General features: G+C 36.3%; 1 protein-coding gene across 1 annotated transcript in view; it reads right to left on the reverse strand.

Annotated features, from left to right (window-relative positions):
- Positions 1 to 20166, reverse strand: part of LOC148673555 (guanine nucleotide-binding protein subunit alpha-14-like) — a 44575-nt gene extending 24409 nt beyond the window's left edge. Inside the window, exon 1 of the mRNA XM_088630161.1 lies at positions 19671 to 20166. Within this exon, the coding sequence (XP_088486287.1) occupies positions 19671 to 19794 (124 nt within the window). The 5' untranslated portion in view covers positions 19795 to 20166. The remainder of the gene's footprint in view (positions 1 to 19670) is intronic.
- Positions 20167 to 20563: the final 397 nt, after the last annotated feature.

Raw genomic sequence — 20563 nt, forward strand, 5'->3', positions numbered from 1 at the left:
GTGCAGGTCTGTACCAACCCAGACATTCTTATTAAATAAAGCCTCGATATACTGTATAAGTGCCTGGCAGGTGAGACAGTGAAGTTTTCTTTAAGATTCAGTATCTTTTCCAATACAACAAATCAATCCATCCATCCATTTGCAAACCGATTTATCCAATATAGCATTGCAGAGGACCCTGAGCCTATCCAAGCAAGTGAAAAGTTCAAGGAAGTATACACCCTGAGCGGGACACCAGGCCATCACAGGGCCAACTAAGACACACTCACACCAGGGCCTGTTTTCCCAAGACAATTAACCTACCAGTATGTCTTTGGACTGTTAGAGGTAAATGGAGCTCCTGGAGGAATCATATGGAAACACAGGGAGAACATACAAACTCCACATAGATTGCAACCTGGGAACTGAACCCAGGGCCACAGTTTTGCGAGACAGAAATATTAATACAACAGATATAAATAAAAACTGCAATATAACAAAACTAATCCAGTAATGATAAATACAACCTGACAAACAAAGCTTGAGCCCTGACTTCTTATGTTCTTATTGACTATTTAGCATTCACATTACTCACAAAAATGATTACAAAATTACATAACACTATGTATAGACTTAGTTATCTCTTTAACCATCCTTATGGTGGTCAACGGAATCATATAGTAGCTGATAAAAAATGATTCCAGACTGTGGTATTTCCTGAGTTTTCAGTTTTAATACATTTCTTTATGAATTGACATTCTTGGCTGTATTTGATCTGTGAAAATAATTAAAAGTGAACATACAACTTCCAAAAAATAACATTCAAATTCGAATTGTGCTAGAATACTTTTAAATAGAAAAGTTAAATGTTTTATGTAAAACACTCAAAAAAAGGGTAATACTATCTTGCAAGAGATCCAACACCAAAGTGTTTTGCAGTCCTGCCTCATAGCTCTTGTCCAGGGCTTGATTTCAGTCTGGGACACCTCCTGGGTGGAACTTACATGTTCCTCAGTGACCCTGTGGGTTTTTGTGATAGGTGCGGCGGTTTCTTCAAACTCTCCAAAGACATGCTGTCTGTGTTAATTAGCACCTCTAAATGCACGGGTTCTCTGTTTTGGACCAACATTCCATTCACCAGGTACTTTGCCCCTACTGTCTTCTGGGTTAGGATGGAAGTCACTGACGTGAGGTCCGACAATGACAGAGCTTGAGGCGCTCATGTTTTTGGTTGATCAGGAAGGTTTGGAAATGTGTTCAGAGGAACACATCTTGGGTTTGATTAAAAAATGGGCTGCGGAAAAGGCTGTGTCAACTTGTAAGGAGTAACCCAAAGCAATGATGCTGCGGTTAACTTTGGTCAGGCAAGTGCAGGAGATGGTAATGACTAACCTCTTGCTGAATTGATGGAATGGCAAACTGAGAAAAGTAAAGGGAGTAATAAAAATGAAGACAGTCATAGGACCGATGGCAGTATAAGATCTGAAGTATTGAATGTACAGTAAATGTTCTGGTCCCTTTACTGCAACATAATGAATTAGGACAGATTCCAGGCAGGACCCCAAAAGACTGGCTAAAGTGATGAACCTTGAGGGCAAGTAAGAGTCCAGTATGCTTGAGAAGGTCTCAAGATAGTGAAGTAGAACCTTGGAGGCTGGGGAAGAGAGACGAATGGAATATTTGAAATATTTATCAATATGTCTTTTCCAGAAATACGGGATTTAGGTTAGCAGAACTTGTGAAAGAAACTAATTTTAGAAGTTCTACGTCCTGAAAACAAAAAGAAACTTCTGGCCTAAGAAAAACACATCATCTTCGGGGGCAGCATCCTCTAGTTGAACAGATGCAATGGTGTGCTGCAACCATGGTCATGTTGCTTTTCACGTGCTATATCAACGGTTTCAATTCTAAGATTCAAAGTGATCCACTCTAGAATTGGAAACATTCATAGTATACATGGAAAGAGGGATTCAAAGCTGCAGAAAGATATACACAACGGGGATCTTAGTAAAAAAGTGTGGAATTCAAATCCAGTGAAGTTGTGCTGAAGCTTTATATTGCAGTAGTAAACTTCCACTTGGAATGAGCACATTCAGTTTTGGTCACCATACCTCAAAAACAATCTGACAGCCTTGAAAGACTTTAAAGAAGAGCAAAAACAATGATTTCTGGTCACAGGGATTTGTTATATACTGTATGGTGGGGTCAAGAAAGATCAGTCTGTTCAGTCTAGATATATATCTGAATATAAAATCCTAAGGGGTGTCAAAGAGGTTAAGACAGGAGATTATTTCACACTCAGTTGTAAAACTAGCCATTGCCTTCACTGTATGGATACTTCCAAGCCTGTCTGTGGACTCCACTACCCTGGGCTTTAAAACCAACAGTCAACAGGGGAGTTGGAGCAAAATCTGTCTGCAAAGAAATATTTTTATAATATCTCTGCAAAAAGCCCTTTCACCAGCTAGTTGGAAACCCCTTTTCCTTTTAACTTGATGTACAGTATGCCCATATACTTGACCCACGTATATGCCCAGCAAGACCACTCAACTAGCCAATTGCTGGTCGGAGAAATTTCCATTTCCTTCAATTTTATATTCATCCATCCATACCAAAGTCAGACTTTGAGAACCTTCCTTCATCGTGTAATCTTAACCTACAGTCATCTAAGCAAGTTTATGTGATTTATGATTAGGCCAGCAAAATATTGTGTCTCTACCACAGTAGATATTCACAAAAACTTAATGCAAAAGAGGTATGGAATGGAAGTAGTTCATTATCATTCACGGGTAAAATCAATTAGGGGAACAAAAATGTACTGTATAACAATTCCATAAATTGGATTGCCAGGTATTTAATATATTAAATATATAAAAATATTTGTAAGATTACAGTATATAATGTATAATGTTTCTTTATTAGCCCTATACAATTTCTTGCATTAGGAATTCGTCTTTTCGCATACCCCAGCTTTTTTTTCTCCAAGGAGACACAGACACACAGACAGGGAGAGAAGCTTGGGGTCAGAGCGCAGGGTCTGCCATTGTACGGCGCCCCTGGAGCAGTTAGGGTTAAGGGCCTTGCTCAGGGGCCCAACGGAGTAGGATTCCTCTGCCGGCCGCGGGATTTGAACTGGCAACCTTCCAGTCACAGACGCAGATCCTTAGCCACAGAGCCACCGCTCTATGCTGTACTAAACACCCAGAAAACCAAAAAAAGACAAAGAAAGGTATTTGTTTGCACTCAAAGAAGTTAAATTAATCCCAGACAGGGTGAGAGAAAACAGATTGGAGATGCACTTGAATCATCTACTGTAGATATGGAAATAAGCAGCCCTTGTTGCTGTCCCCTGTGGAATGCTCCAGCATTGCACTCCATTGACAGTTACAATTTGCATATCTGACACATGTGGTTGTGGTAAAGAGGTACAGGAAATAAAACTACAAGTTTTCCCTGTTCATCAGCTTACTTTCATATTGTTTGCAATCTACAACTCCAGAACATATTCGGTTAGTTAATACTGCTGAAAAACGCACGGATCGTGCAAGGTTATGCTGGCATCTTTTGAGTATGAACTTCTGAGCGAAGCACAATTCGGATTTCAAAAGGTATGCTGAGCAAATACATGTAGATACATTCAATGCTGATTATAGTACAGTACTGTGTGACTGGTGTGATGGATGCACCAACAGTAATGTGCTTTTAGAAAAAAACTATAACATTTAAAAGCACTTCTGCCAAGACACAGACTTGCTGATCTATGACAATGTTTTTACAATCATGACAGTTCACAAACAGGCTGAATTTAGGCTTGGGCTCTTCTTCCAGCTGCCAGATGATGAAAATTAAAAAGTACTTGGATGTCAGATTAAATCAAACTGCAGTGCTAACGAGCAGCAGAGTGGAGCAGCGGTTAGGGTGCTGCACTCATAACAGCAATGTTGTGGGCCCAAATACTGGGTGTGGCAAAGGACTTTTCTTAGAAGGCTGTGGGAAAAATGTCCACCTTCTTTGGACAGAAGCATTAGCAAAATAAACTAATAATAATGATGAAGGATATGCTGGCTAAGAAGCTTGCAGTTATATAAGAGCAAAAGATACATTTTAATATAGCACCACAGTTTAACACTGGTACAAACATTGTGTTGCGATTAATAATTCATTATGAGCTGAGTAAATTGTTTTAAAAATCAGGTAGAGATAATAAGCTACGAGGCAAAGAGTGTATTTGTAAAGATCACCCATATTGTAAAAGCACAACACGTTTTTTTTCCCTTAGATCTGCTTCCAAACAGTAAAAAAAAAGAAATTCTAACAAACATTTCAAAGAAAAAAAAACTCTGATAGAGGTTTTATATTTTGATGTTAGCGCGAAGCAATTACTTTTGCTTACCATCAATCTAAAAAATGTGTGTATCTCATATTCAGAGATATAATATTGCACAATTCGGATTTCTAGAGCACACCAGGTGCGTTGCTTTCAGGTTTGTAGTTGTGGTGTTGCAGGTGTGGCATGACGTGGGGTCGTGTCCAGTGTGGAGACTGAGCCCTGGTAGAAGGGCGATGCCTCTTTGTAGTCCCAGCTGTCCTGGCTACAAGATGATGAGCCACAGGAGGGGCGGGTCCTATAAAGGCACACTGGTCCACTTAAGGCGCTCTTTTTCTTTTTTCATTTTGCCTGTTCCGTCACGTGTTCTCACCGGGGCGGGAACGCCTTTTTCACAGGCTAAGTTTTTGTTTAATTTTTGCCTCACGCGCCCTGCTCTACCAGACTGGTCCCATTATATTGGGTAAGTTCAGTCTGGTCACCGCTGTGCTGGCGGGTCTGCACGAGGCACAGCGGTACACCTTTCATTTTGCTTTGTGTTTATTTTTTAACCCTTTTTGTGTTATTTTCGGTCCCTGCTAACCTCACACCGGTGCCTCAATCCCCTCACCCGGGACGTTGACTTTTTACCGGTGCTCGCTGTGGCGCCTCCCACGCCGAACTGTCACAGAGGGGAACAGCCTATTACTCAAAAAAGAATAATATGAAACACTGAAAAAGTTGACATACCAAATTATGTTGATGCAGATTTTTTTTATAATACCTTCAGGCCTTCTTCAGTACAGATATTACTTTTAACTGAAAAATTAGGGAAAGAAAATGTACACAAAAGTGCAACCGATTTAAGCTTCTTAAAACTGGATACGTTTTAAAATATTTGCCATCTATACTGCAGTTATTTTACATTTGCATTATATCTCATGTTATGAAAGCTAGGAATTGTCATTTATATCTTTCACAAATCAAACTTTACTGGGGACACTACAGAACATAAAAAAGTCAAAATTTCACAAAAATTGTCATTTAACAAAGGTCGAATAATACAAACTACTGTACAGTACGTAAAGCCCTATTTAAACAAATCTTTCTCTCGCCTACATATGGTTGCAAGAAAGCCACAACCCTGTGCTCTTTCTTTTACATAAATTTGACTTCCAAAATCAGTCATGTCCTCCATATTCGAATTTATATTACCTTTCCTAACTTATTTCAGTTTAATGATATAGCCTTAATTGTTTATTTGTAGTTTCATAAACAGGAAAGGTAGTTGTACACTCCATCCCCAACCTTTTCTTATCTTTAAGCATTCATGTCTGACCTTGGGAAAATATTCTGGTGTAACAGGCGGCCATTTTATCACCACTAGAAAATCTCAATAATTAAAATGAAAACGTTATGTAAGAACAAATAACTTCATGAAACCTCATAGAGTTTAAACTACACAAATGGGCATTGCATATTAAAACAATATGGTTCAGTGATAGGCCAGCAGACATTCTCATGTTTCAGAAGGAACTAGTCTTTGTCTTTTATCATAAACATGTCTCTAAAAGGCCTGGTAATAGGCTGGCCCCAGGAATTAATAGGTATGTATAATGTATAAACTGACAGACATTGATTAAATTAAATCAGCAAAGAATTGTACTTGTCTTTGCATTAGTTTATACAGCAGCACAGAAGGTATACTTAATTTGATGTCTCCAATTTTAATGCACAGAGCACTTCTTCTGAACATTTGAATTCAGCATTGCAAAAATGTACTGTACAGATACAGCTCCAGAGAATTGGCTAGTTTATTTTGACAGTGAAAGGGGGAACAGACCTTGAAAAGCTCTGCATATCAACCAGTATATTAAGCAAATTCTGCAGACATACAGTATAGAGAAAATAATAAAATGGAAACTAGTTTAATTGGAAGGCAATTTTTAATGCACATTGTGAAAATAACAAAATATATTCACTATATTGAGGTATATTCACTCACTAACAATTTGAATACTCCTTTAAAATAATGAGATTACTTTTCCTGGTGGCATTTTCCACATTCCTATGAAATATACCATCTCAAATTCAAAACTCCTATACAATCTCCATCTGTTTTAAACGTCTGTGATGATGCTAACTCCTGTATCTTCACCTGAATTTAATTAGCTGATGACATGAATTCTAAAGATGTTTCTGTCTATAAAGAGTGCATCAAGGTTGTCTCTTAGTGTAGTAAAATATCACCAGGCGGAGAAAGGAAGTATCTATAATAATTGAGATTCCAAATATAATTTCGTTTTTACTCAGGGAAAAATAGTTGCTGTCTCTATCTGTATTGTATTGTGTTTCCTCATGTTTCTGCAATATGCATTAAAAATCATTTTCTTAGGTATTGCTGATTTCAATTGCATTTCTCACAATAGCTGTCCCGGAGAAACATAAAAAAAAAGTCCTCAATTTCATATGCCTTTTACTTCCTTACGATATGCTTTAAAAAGTGGCCTTGGGAACAAAAAGAAATAATTGAAACAGCGTTTCGACTAACAGCCAGAAAGAATGGTATCAGGACTCAAAATAATAGAAAATGTAGATGGCATGAACTTATATTAAGTGTGTGGAACGTGATCTCACAGGTTACAAACCAGAAAGACACCTGGATTATTTTGCAGTGAGAGGGGGAAACAGACTTCAAATGCCTCAGACCACTCTTCACATGTTCTCATCAATGCATAAAGGCTTCATGGCTAGCTGTGCAGGCAGGGACTGTCGAAATTGTGTTACCTTAGATCTAGTCTTATCACTGGTGTTACTACCTTCTATTCAAATGTATCTTAGGAAATGTACATTTTAGGAATATAGGAAGGACATTTGTAGGAAAAGTTAAATACTGTATGAGAGGATGTAGCCTGTTAGTTTCTTAGAAGTTAACTGATCCAAAGACCTCATCCATGGCTTTCTACTGAATCCAGGGTACTGGCCTCAATCACATAGCTGGTTAGCCTATTCCAGACTCCTGCAAATTCTGGGGTACAGAAATGCCTCAGTGTTTCACATGATGGTTGCATTCAGGTTCAACATAACCATCATATCTACCATTTTCAAAGGCTCTTGCCTCAGGTAAACAGTATTTACATGAGAAAAGGTCATACATTTTGCAAACTTTCCCTCCTTTAATTGTAACAGGTAAAATGCTCTGTACAAGGTTTATACAGAAAATTAAAGAAATTGCACAGCCATAAAATGCTGTTTAACCTGTCCAACACTTAGAGGATCCTGTGACAGCCACATTATTATTAATGTTCTGTAGCTGATCAATTTGTTTATCCCAAGTGACTTATATTAAGACTCATTTATTACAGATGAACATTTTACTAAAGCAACCTGAGTGTCCCCACCTGGGATTTCAGTCTGCAATCTTCCACTTAGGCATGGAGACGAAGCCCCTCCTCCACATTAATGCTTACATAAGAGCCTGCATTTGCTTAGGCCGAAAATAATCTCTGAACACTGCTGTTGCTCTTTGAGATTTGGAAGCATGAAGTCCAAGAAATTTAAAAAAGGAAATGTAGTGAGCTCAGCAGGGTGATTTGCTAAGCAAATCATAGATGTACAATATGCAGTAAAAAAACTTTAAGTGATCAGCACAATTATTTACATAAAGAAATTACAGTCTGCATCAGTGCTGTGAGACAGAGGTTAGATGGCTTTCACACTACAGTATTCATAAGTCCGATAGATCAGAGAAGTGAAACAAACCATTGCCAAACTTGTTTATAAAAAGCTTAGGAAACCTCCACAGTTCTGCCTCTCTAGACTTCACGTCATATTGTGTAGCTTCAGCCAATTTCAATACCAGAAAAGAAGTACCAGGAGGACATCTAAGAGGTTACAGACTATTGATAAATAACAAGATAAAGAACTACTCAAGATAGAAAGTGTATGAGGTAATGTCTTGAATATTTTCATGCTTTCTCCGTGCGTCACTTGTTGGGATAAAACAGCTGCTGGCCATTGCAAACAATCATACAGTATGTATTTCACGTATACTTTCTTAATTCAATTACCTAAAACTGACAGACACTACTCATTAGCTATGCTAGAAAAGGGGGTTTCTAGCTTTTTAATAGGCCAAAACCTTCATTTTTATCATCTATTTCTGTAACTGTTCAGTAAGTCAATTTACCAATATGATTCTCAAAAAAGTCTCAGGATTTTAGACCCAGATTTACAAACTAAAGTCTTAATCTACTGTAAATCACTCACATCAGTCAGTGTTGTTCAATCTAAAAGTGGCAGCAGGATGGCCACAATTTTGAGGGCACAAAGCTATCAGGCCTTCCAGACATTTGAAAAACCAGAGAGAAGGTAACATTAAATCTAGTGTTGAATAAAATGCTAGCAACAGTTTTCATTTGTTTGAAATGGAGCAGGGAGGCACAAACAATGTCTTAAATATTCATTTTTGGTTACATTTGGGCAGCAAATAAATCCTGAAATATTCCCTTTATACTATAAAAATGCATTGGAACATTACACATAAATCGTACCCATAATACTACGAAAATATTTGTACTGTACACCCTGATTAGCACTTCAAAAACACTGGGCTCACATTTGCAACCATTCTACAGAGCAATCAGCAAGCTGATTATATTTTGAAAATTATTTTGATATTGATGCACAAGTTACTCAATACAGGATTGTACTTCAGGGATACTACCTGACACAAAGGCAATTACCAGAGGCTGACTAGTTTTCCATAGTAATAAGTGCAGAGGGCAAGAGCAGAAATCTCAATGGAGGTAAATGGCTCATATTCTGAAGGTAATGAGGAATACAAAAAGGTGACAGATGCACTTACATTTTCAACAGGCATACTACACTTTCATATCATACTCTATTAGTTGTTTTAGTATTTTTAGCAGGATTAAATTACATGCATTTCTATAGTATTGCAATACATATGTTAAAGACTATGATGGAATCTGATATAATACGAGACATCAACGTCAAAATAACATCAACATTAAAACCCAAATCAAAATAGTTTTAAATGGTGCGTCATATGTTAGAAAATCTAAACTTTCCTTATTCGATTGAAGTAAAGAGCACATACTGTACATTCCAAAAATGCACCATGTAAAGATTCCGCTGTTAAAAGAGACACACACCATTTTTCTTCTCATTGTTCACATTCCAGCAACTTTTAGAAAGAACACAAGACAGTTTACAAATGAGATGAGCTCATTCTGTTCATCTAGGTCGTTTGGATTTTAGTGCCCAAGTCATCCGAGGCCATTTCATTAAAGAAATGTTCTTATCGGCTTGCACAATATGACTGTGTAGCTTGTTTCAGACACCCTCAACCCTTGATGAATGTATAATAAAAGTGTATCATGTTCACGTCCCCTTTTTTAAACTTGCATGCCCTCCACACTAAATTTTAACGTCTCATCTTGCAGCAGAGGGACATACATACTGTATACTGTATAGAACATTATTGACCAAGCAAGCTCCCTGACAATGAAATGTATTTATACTTCAAAAATTGCAATTATAATAGCATGAAACACTTCACAGAATTAAACATTTAGGGTACAATATTGTAGATTATCCTCGTGCAAATAACATCAAGTGGCATAAGGACGTGGTCAAATAAAAAGGTCCTGAAAAGACTAAACATTTACATTTTACTGAGTAACAAGATGATGACCAGTAGTTAAGAACAGCAGTTTCCTTGCCATCTGTTATTCTTAGTCATCTTTTTTTATACTCAGATATTCTTCCTGTGATTTTAAATGGCCTAGGAATTGGAGTTTGCAAGAAACTTGAATGAATTAGCATCCATGCAAATGTCATAACAGTTTCGCAAGCCTTTATGTGACACTGAATGGATTTAAATGGATTTCAACAAACATTCAACTGGTGACACCATCCACCTTGAACTGCCATTCCAAAAGGCTTAACTTTTCTAAACATCATTTCCAAACTATCATTCCTTAAGTGTGTGTGGAAACATGATATGTACAACATATTAAGAATCAGTTTAAAAATTAAAAGACTTATTAAGTTACTTAAAATAAGGTAATCTGGTCAGCCAACATGACACTAAAAATAACATTCAATTAAAAAATTGAACTCGCATGCAACTTCAAACTATTTTTAATAACTGTTACTTTCTAAACCATGTCTATAGTTAAAATTCAAAATAATCTTTTTAAAACCACAGACTGCAGCAAGCCAGTACTCAAGGACTTTAAGGCTGTTATCACTGACAAACACTGCCTTTCTGCTTCTGGATGACAGACTGGTTTCTCTTATACGGTATACTGAGTTGAATACAGAGGCCTAGCAGGGTGCAATGCAGAAGTCCATAGTAAAGGTGACCTCTGGAAAAGAGAAAGCATTAGACAGTATTAGACAATACAAAAAGGCTGGCTCCACTATCTACACTGTATTTTCTGTCTCTTTCTCTTACAAAGTAATGGGGTTTGTAAAACAAATGTGTCAAGAATGAAAATCAGCCCACAGCAACAGAAATAAAGGAAGTTTAGAACGTGAAAAGTTGCTCTACTTATTACCAATCACTACAGATCTAAGAAATGCATTGCCAGTCTGAATCAGACTAGATAAAAAAGGTCTAATGCTTATCTTTGACACCACCTACAACAGGAAAAACAGGTTTAAAGAAATATGTCTGGTATCTTGTCTCAAGTTACTAAGCATAAAGTAATTACTCTGCTTGCCAACTGGCTCCTAAAAGCTACATGACTGAGGACAGGGATGACTGAAACTGATATATTATACAACCATCATACTTACACCTCAGCACTTCCTGTGTTTCTCTTATCATACTGAAAGTAACCAGCCGTCCATGTTCTAACTGGGGGGGTCTGTGTACTGTGGGAGGAAACTAGAGCAACCAGAGGAAACCCACATGAACAAAGGGAAGAATATACAAACCCCACAAATTTTAACCCAGGAATTCAACACTGGGCCCCGGCGCTGCAAGGCGGCAATGCTAACCACTGGACCAACTTGCCATCTTTACACTGGAACTAATAGCATTAAAAATAATATTTTAGATTTCACAGATTTACTACATTTCTAATAATCATTGTCATGACCACAAAAAAAAAGTGATGTTACAAAATCTTGTAGGCTATATCACTGGTCATTACAGGTCAACTAGACAAATATTCAAAAATTCCACATCTGATCATCACAAATGTTTTCAGCAGAGACATTTACAGTACATGCAGTAAAGTATGAGACTTCTGACAAAATGTCTACTTAACTTCCATAGAGCAGGTACTATAATTTCAATGTGTTTTTTAAGGAGCTTGTACAGTAAATGTGTTCAGAAAGGTCATTTGGAGAAAATTGGAAAATAACACCAAGTGTTCATTTTTGTTTTGTAAACATTTCTAAAAACTGAAAACATTTACAAGCAACTTTAAACAAAGGAAATCTGGTTTTAAATCTAAAATGAAGATGCTAATCCACCCCCTAGATTTAAACTGATCTGCAAAATTCACTAATTTACTAACTACTGAATACCAGAACCTAGATTATGGATATGAATAAAGAAGAGCAGTGGTCCTAGTACAGATCCCTGTTGCACTCACTAATTACATCACCCCAATCTGAGCAATCAGCTTTTCTCACAGGTTTCTGTTAGCTAAATATTAACCCAGACAAACAGATTTCCCCAAATGCTTACTACCTGTAATTTGAGAATTAACCTTTTATGAGGAACTGTATCAAAAGTCTTCCGATAATCTTAATACAAAATATTCTGTAGTGTGCTCTGCAAAGTGTCCATTACAAATGTTAGTTGTTCAAAGAACTCCATTCAATCCATTCTTACTATTCCCTGACTGATTATTTTACAGATTTCTCAAATGCTTCTGTTTTTAGCACACTTAGATCAATATAGTTTGCAGCACACTACACTATATTTTCATTATTTTATTTCTGAATGTTAAAAACACTCATACTTATTTACAGTATTTCAGTCTCGAAATGTATAGCCACTTTATCCCAGCAGAAACTGATGAAAGTGAAACACAGAGCTCATGCTCAGCCACTTTTAGATGTTTAGTTCTTTTTGCGTCCATCAAAGTTGAAAAATCACACAATATTCTCACATGAACACTTTTAGAGCATGGCCTCTGTATCATGTATGTATACAATATACACCTTAAGTGCAGTTTAACACTTTGGTTACTCAAAGTGTTTTATAATAAGTAAACTTAATCTATACATATTCTGTTTTTTCAAATTTTCCAAAATTCCACAGCTCAGCCGTTAATGTCTGAAAGTACAATTCTGAGCCACAGCACATCAGCTGGGTAATGCTGACCTAGGATCCTATTTTTATATAGGTGTTGCTCCAGTTTAGTTCTAATAATTGTTTTCTTAACTTACATGAATTAGAAGTTACTGTAAATATATTGGTCTATAATTCATTAGTTCAGTTTTCTCAACGTTTCATATGGATGAGACATTAGCAATTCTCCAGTGCATGTACAGTATACCATCCCTGTTGAGAGTTAGATTAAAGTCTTATGGCTAACACCTCTTGTTTCTGAAAGAATAATAGGTAGGATAACATCTTAAGTGCTTCTAGTGCTTAATACACTTCTGACCCTTCTATGTGAATGCTATTTCATACAAAAACACTTCTATACTTCTGAATCTGAAGAATCTGTTTTGAATGTTGCTATCCATTCCCCACCAATTCCACAATAATACTGTTCCATTCTACTTCTAAAACTCTCCCATTCCTTCACAGACATTTGTCCTCAAACAGTAAACGACTGTTTTGGATAAAATCTGTAGTGATTCAAAATATGATTAAAAAGACCTGTTCCAGCATTTCTTCTAAAGCTACCATTTTAGGTTTTGCTGATGACACTCCTTTGCTGATGACAACAACAACTTCTTCTTTTGTATATAAATTCTTAATTTAATTTTTATAATCAACATCTGGATGTGGTGGTCATTAGAATATGCCTGTAAACACTTCCTTTACTACTCTATCACACCCACAAGACATTACTCCCATATAGAAAAGAAATTTGAACTTTGCTTCCCTCTTTAAGTAATATAAATGGTTAACATATAGACATGTCCATATAAACCATCCTAAAAGATAAATAACCATTCTTATAATTAAAACTCACCTCAAAGACAGTTTTGTATTTCCTCACTTACAAAAGCACAGATGTCTGAACAGATACAATTTTTTTTCTAATTTCTTTCCCTTTTCTCACCTATATTCTAATTGAATTAGATTTCAAGAAGATCATTCTGTGGAATGATCTAGACTTCTTGTAAGGAGTCCTCCTAATTTCCAGGAAAGATGCATCATTTCATTTTGGTTTTGTTCATATCACATACTGTAAGTATGCCGGTCAACTTTTCATTTTCATGATCAATTACCCAGTTTTCAATTTTCAATTTTAAACTCTATGCTAATAAGGTCCTCCCTTCTCTTCAATTTTATGAAAAGACATTATGATAAAAAAGTGTCTTTTACCTGACATTTGTAATAAACTTTGTCACATCAATCGATAACAAAACAAACTAATAATGACAGCCTCAGCCAGGATATTTTTAACAAACCAATCAAAATATAATACACAAATTAAAAAGTCACAGCATCTTTCAGAAAAAGAAAAAAAATTAAGCTTCCTACTTTAGACTTGTACAGCACATTCATATCAAAGGGGATATTCAAGTCTTAATTAATAAGATACATAAAATTGATGGCAAGCAAAACTGTTTAAATTTGCTCTGAACAACACATTATATATTGTATTTCATTTGTGAAGTAAAACAATAGTTTTGTGTGTACTATTAATGTGTAATTACTTGCACACTTCTTGTAAACTAGCGACAGAAGATGTTTCTTTTAAATTTTACATTACTGTATGTCCATATATTTCCACAATTTATTAATCTTAGATTTCTTTGTGTACACTGCTTTCTTCCATAGCAGAGAATAATCTGACATCTTATCAGCTGTTCAAACATTGCCATCCTGAACAGTCACATGACCTGTGAGTCACTGAATTCCCCTACAATGACCAAAGGCAAAATGAGTCTGAAAACAGGCTTCTCAAATGAAACCTTGGTCTACTCCAGAAATGAGAATTGATTGTTCAGGAAAGCCCTACACCAAGAAATATGATCCACTGAGAATCTCTCCTTCTTGTGCCAACATAGATATTTTTCAAAGAATGCACTCTTTCAAAGTTTATCTGATGACCTAGTCCTCCTTTTTTCATTTTCATTTTTTCATTTTTTAACTTTGAGATGCAATTTACCATTCCATTTGACAACATACTCTCTCACTCATTTTGTGCTGAGCACTATAACCATTTGCAATTCATTAATATATTTTTAATAAACCAAGAGACTACCTTTCTGGTTTCTAGTGTTTTGTGCATTTTGTTCCAATTCATTATGCACAAACATGTTATTGCATGCTGGAAAATGTCAATATTTTATTTAATTGAATCCTACTTAGAGCATTAAGATGATGAGTCATCTACAAAAGCCTATTAACCTCAAATATATTCAAGTAAACCAAAATGTTCCTAGGTGTGGTAACAATCTGGTCTACAATATTTCTCAAGCAGTATTTATCTGGAAAGATGCTGCCCTGACTCAAACAGGCTATGGAATTATAACAAAATGCAAAGTTAGAGGTGTTTAAAAGTGCCATTTTTCAAATACTGATTTTAAGATTTAAGTTTAGATCTAAATTTAGATTTAATTAGATTTAAACTAAGATTAACATTAAGGGTATACTTATATCAAGTCTATCAGAGCTCCACAAGTTACAAGGATTACAGATTGTCCTCTCTTTTTAACATGCTATTGAAAAATGATTATCATAATGTATTTGGTAGATGTCTTTATATATGACCATTTCAGGACCAACAAAAAAAAAAGAACCTGAGCACACATGTGAAAATGAAGAGGGAGTGCATTTAGTGCAATCAGGAAGCTCTTTTTAGACCAAAGTGAGCAGCCGTGTTATTGAAACAGATGCCCCGAAATCCCCAAGAAATAACAAGTTCCCTAGGTCATAAGCTACTTAGCAACCAAAAATCAGTTGGATGGGCCAAATGTCTCTTTACTTTATGACCTCTCTTTTGTTCTAGTTGGAGAAGAATAGGGCAGCGATGGAGGTAAGAAGAAACCAATATGATGAGCGTCAAGTAAAATCGCCTAACAGAATGAGATGAGCAGACAAAGTGGTGAGAAACGCGAAAGGTCAAGTTCATCTGAAGAATGACTTACTAGTCCAAGATGTCAAAGAAAAACAAAGCAGAGACATTGGGAAGTTAGGAGCCCCCCTTTCCAATGATCCCTAGTGAACGATGTGACCCCGAGCTAGGATATTTCAACACTCACAGAGTGGCAGCAGTGAAAGTGGTCCAGACAAGGACCAGGTCACTATTGACTAATGAATTGTACGTCTGCTACAGAGAGGTTGGAAAATGACAAAGTTAGATTGGAAGGAAATTAATGTTTGTTTGTACAAACATAGTTGAACAAACTATATCTTACAACATAATACATTTCAACTTCCAGAAAACATAAGACAAGTCCCCTCATGGTTGATTCCCAAAAACCAGAGGAATCCAAGGCAGTTTTGTTCACAAGGATCATGAACCGGATAACAAAGGAGAAACCGCATGTCATCTTAAGGGGAACAATGTCTAATTGTGCCAATATACTGTAATAACACTATATCAGCAACAACAGAACCAAAACAATCTAAATTTCACTTAATATTGGAAGAAATGCACTCTACTTGAAATCTGTAAATAGTTGATGCTTCGTACTTTAAGTTATTTTATATAGATTACTGATAAGATATATTAAAATATTTTAAGCAGATGTAGTATACAGTACAGTATATACTAAGGACTACAGATTCTAAGGGCAAGGGAAAACTAAAATGAATGCTGATTATGCAATAATACAAAATAATCCATTTTGAATCCAGTGTGATATAATATCACTCTTTGCCAGCTAAGGGAAACTAGCTGAAGAACCCTCATAAAAAGTGGCTATTGATCCTGATCAACTTGTAGAACACTGCATGTTAATAAAAGTACTGTACTGTACAGTATATCATCAAGGCAATCATTAGGAATGTCAATTTATCCATGACTACAACATTACTGGTCAACTTAGTAAACATAAATTCCAATAGCATTCCAGCACTTGATTAAAAAATGTGGTCAGACAACCATACCACCTTCCTAGAAAAGGTAGGATTTTCTTTTTGACAAAACTCATAGTGAATAACACTAATGAGAAGAAAAGACTATCACAGACATTAAGGAACAAGTGGGGGTTTATTCCACACTGTAAGGTAACTGAAGAACTCAAAATCTGAAGTGATGTGTTTTTTCTTTCTACTTTTCAGCATGGAATGAACCTGTACTGGTCCTGTACAGCCAGCATGCAGACACAGCTCAGCATTTAAACCTAGACAAAATGCACAAACCTAGCCTAATGCACAAACCAACAATTCCTCCAAAAGTACAGTATCTTCTGAGCTAAAGCAGTGCCTTGCTTTTCTTCAAATAATACCTATACTGTGCTTATTTTGACAAACATTTTTAGTCATCATGTGCTCACCCACAACACAGAGGGAGTTTATCACTTTGAGAGAACCCTGTAACCATACTGATTAGTAATGGGGAAAAAAATAAAGAAAACAGACTCTATTGATTTGAAACCATTAACATAACCTTTAAGTTTCAATTCTGTCAGCAAACCCCAAAGAACCCACATTCCATGTGAACAAACAGCAATCATAGTTCTCATCTAACATATTTACTTTAAAGTGGACAGAGTGCTCAGCTTCCCAAAGAATAAAACTTAGGCCAAAAGCTAACTTCAGTTTAACTCAGTGTGACATAAGCAAACATGAACATAAATAAACTCCCCTCCATATTGTTGGTTTGATTTATTCTCTTTGTATAAAAATGAGAGATGTATCTTAACACATCCAAATAATAGCAAACCAAAACAGAAAATTCCCATATTGTGTTGTCTTAAGTCTTTCAGAAGCATGCTGTGTAAAAATATATATATAATGGGTCTCAAAGCACAATTTCTGCAGTACACTAGCAATGTTTTTCTACCCCTGCCTGTTTCAGGGATCACACTAGAAGCAGATCTAGAATAAAGCGAGTTTGGGAATACTTTCTAAATAGTTAATGATACTGATATATTACCGGCAGTACTGGTAGTACTGGTACTACCGGCAGTACTGGTAGTACTGATGAGTAATTGTACCTCACCATGGTCATATATTGGGCACAACTAAAGCTTGTATATGACACACCACAAACTGCAAATCACTAGAATTAATGACTATGTTGCTACTGTAACAATTATATCTGCCAAAGAGTATTTGTCAGCATAATAGAAGGTCCCTGTGATTAACAGAGCGATCACTTCCTAAGCCAGCTGAACAAAAATTTGACAACTAAATCTTGACACACTGAGTTAGAAATGGAAGAGAACCGAAAAGATGCATCTTTGAATTTTATTGATAACAAGACTTAAAAAACAGACAGAGAAAAATAAACAGATTAAACATCACATCATATGAAATCTATCCATCCATTTTCTAAACCACTTTATCCAATACAGAGCCACAGGGGAGCCAGAGAACTACTGAGCCAAGAATCAAGGCAGGCTACACCCTGGATGGTATGCCAGTCCATCGCAGGGGCACACATACAACACAAACACACACACTCACACCAAGGCCGATTTTCCCAGAACATACCACACTTTTTCTGAAAACAGCTGAGCCAAAGGTGTACTTATTCCTGGTCAAGTCTTTTCACATTGAATAGCTCAGTTATGCCTAGGCTGACATACTGCAAATAATGTGTTTTTTGTTTCTAAGTTATTCTCCCAAAATATTTGCAGTTAACATCACGGTTATGATTAAATGAATGGAAACAGCCACTACCTACACCCATAATGATTTCCAACAAAAACCCTTCCACAGATGTGAAGGAGTAATTTTATAGTTCGCCTGTCAAACATCTATATTGACATAGTTAATCATCATGACTTAATTTACTCTCATGTATAAAGTGCTGATTTCTTTATGTTTCTGGAAACATTTCTATGAATATAGATGAATCCACAAATCTTCAAAGCACAAAAACATACTGTACGATGCCATTTATTTTACAACAGCAACATGGTTTGGTCATCCTTTTAATTAGACAATAGATATATAAAATATGTCCTATATTTTATTTGAGCATAAACACTTAATTCATACTTTGGTCATTTAATTTTTCTACATTAAAATGTTTAATTATTATCTTTATTGGAGACTGTGTCCTTATGCAAAGAAAATTGCACATAGATCAAATGAGTCACCCGTGCCCTCTGTGTCTGAATTCAGCCCTTGTACATCTGGTAAAAAAAAAAGTACTTTACTGCTCCCAACCTATGCAAAATCAAACAAACCACCAAATACAGTACGTGCTGTATGAAAGCAAATGAAACCGGGCTGTTCAACAACACCACACCCAGCCTACCTGTCTAGTTAGAGGAGTACAGCTTAAAATTGGCCTCAGAACAGAAAACTCTGTCATGTGACTGAAAGCAGCACATTCTTCAAGCGCAGAGCTGTGGCTCCAGTGAAGGGCTATTCTTAACAAAGAAACTGACTCGAATCCAAGGAAATGCAAATCCAAACCACATTTCATGTTATGACTAAACCCATAGACCAGTACACCTGTTGATAGAAAAAAACCTTACCGTTTTAATAGTTTTACAAAAATTATCGGTCTTACGTACTTTGAGGCGCTGGAGGTCCATACAGTATTTGACCTAGATCTTTTCTGCATTGTGATATGGAATGTTGTGTTATGTAGCGATAGTTTGTTTTTTTCCTTGATATAACAAGACATCTCCATTCCCAAGCTTCTATAGATAAGTAAATAAACTTGCACGTTCTGCTGCATTAAATGGCGTACATTAGACAGTATATATCTAAATGTTCAGTCGTGCTAAGAGAATTATCTTTTGGCGGAAAGCACCTCGTGTGTAATACATACTGTCCAAACCATTACACATAACAAACGGGTGGTTTCTTGGCAGCAGAACGTAACATAGACTTCGGATCTGTAGCAGATCCCCAAAAATTACATTTTCAATGTTTTCCAAGTTGGCTTCATTGTGGGTTTATTTCAATGTTAAAATGTTTGAATCACTGTGACATTGGAACAGGGGGCAAGCAAATTCCCTTGTGTCTATCTACTGTAAGCAGTAATTAACCCTACCAGTAACTAGAAAAGGGAAGGCGACTCACCGAGTAAAAGCAATTTAAGCTCTCTGCGAGCATCCTTTTTGTCCCGACGAAGCTGTCGTTCAATTTCTTGATTTATCCTTTGACATTCCCTGTCTTCAGCAGACAGACAGCATCCCGCCATCATAGTTAAAACTAAAATCGAAGCCTGTCTGTGACAGACAAAAATATACTTAATACAAAAATATTTCTTACAAATGTAGTGATTACTCTTATATTACTCCTGGAACACGCTTTCCTCTTATTTAGTGAAAACTCTCACTCCTGTCACCAATGGATGTTTGCAGGAAGTTTCCTCTCCAGGAAAAAAAAAAGTCAATATATTTTATATGAATATATTTAAAACTAGTATCCCTGTTACGGCTGATATTAGAGGGCTGTTAAGTTGTTGTAAGTCCCTTTGTTCTGTGTATTGAAGCTGTTGACAGGCTGTTGGTAAAGTTACTCCACAGACTAGCTGACAGTTCAGTCAGTGAAGTGAATGAACTGCTGCGTGTTGGCAAAGGCTATATCCTGGGTTTTTTTTTCCTGTTGGAATTACATGGAGGCGGGGCGCAGACTACTTTTTTCTTTTCTAGGGTTGGGCGGTGTGAGGCAATGGCGATGACTGTGAAGTAAACTCGGTAAATGTGCACACATCGAGTGCTGAAGCCCAAGTAAAAAATAAAATGAGAGAGTCAGGTTTACAGATAATGATCTCTGTTGTCTGTGATTGATAATCTCACGGTTGAATTTATACCCACGAACCTTTGGTTGTTTGGGTAGTAAATTGTTAATGTACAGTATTTTAAACCTTTTTAATGTAGTCCTTCATAACGGAATTGCAATTTAAAATCTGATTTATTTTTAATTATGATATCCATCTGGTTATCCATCTGGTTCTTATTATCTAATGA

The sequence above is a fragment of the Lepisosteus platostomus genome, chromosome 4, assembly GCF_059453375.1.
Source record: "Lepisosteus platostomus isolate fLepPlt1 chromosome 4, fLepPlt1.hap1, whole genome shotgun sequence".
Classification (NCBI taxonomy): Eukaryota; Metazoa; Chordata; class Actinopteri; order Semionotiformes; family Lepisosteidae; genus Lepisosteus; species Lepisosteus platostomus.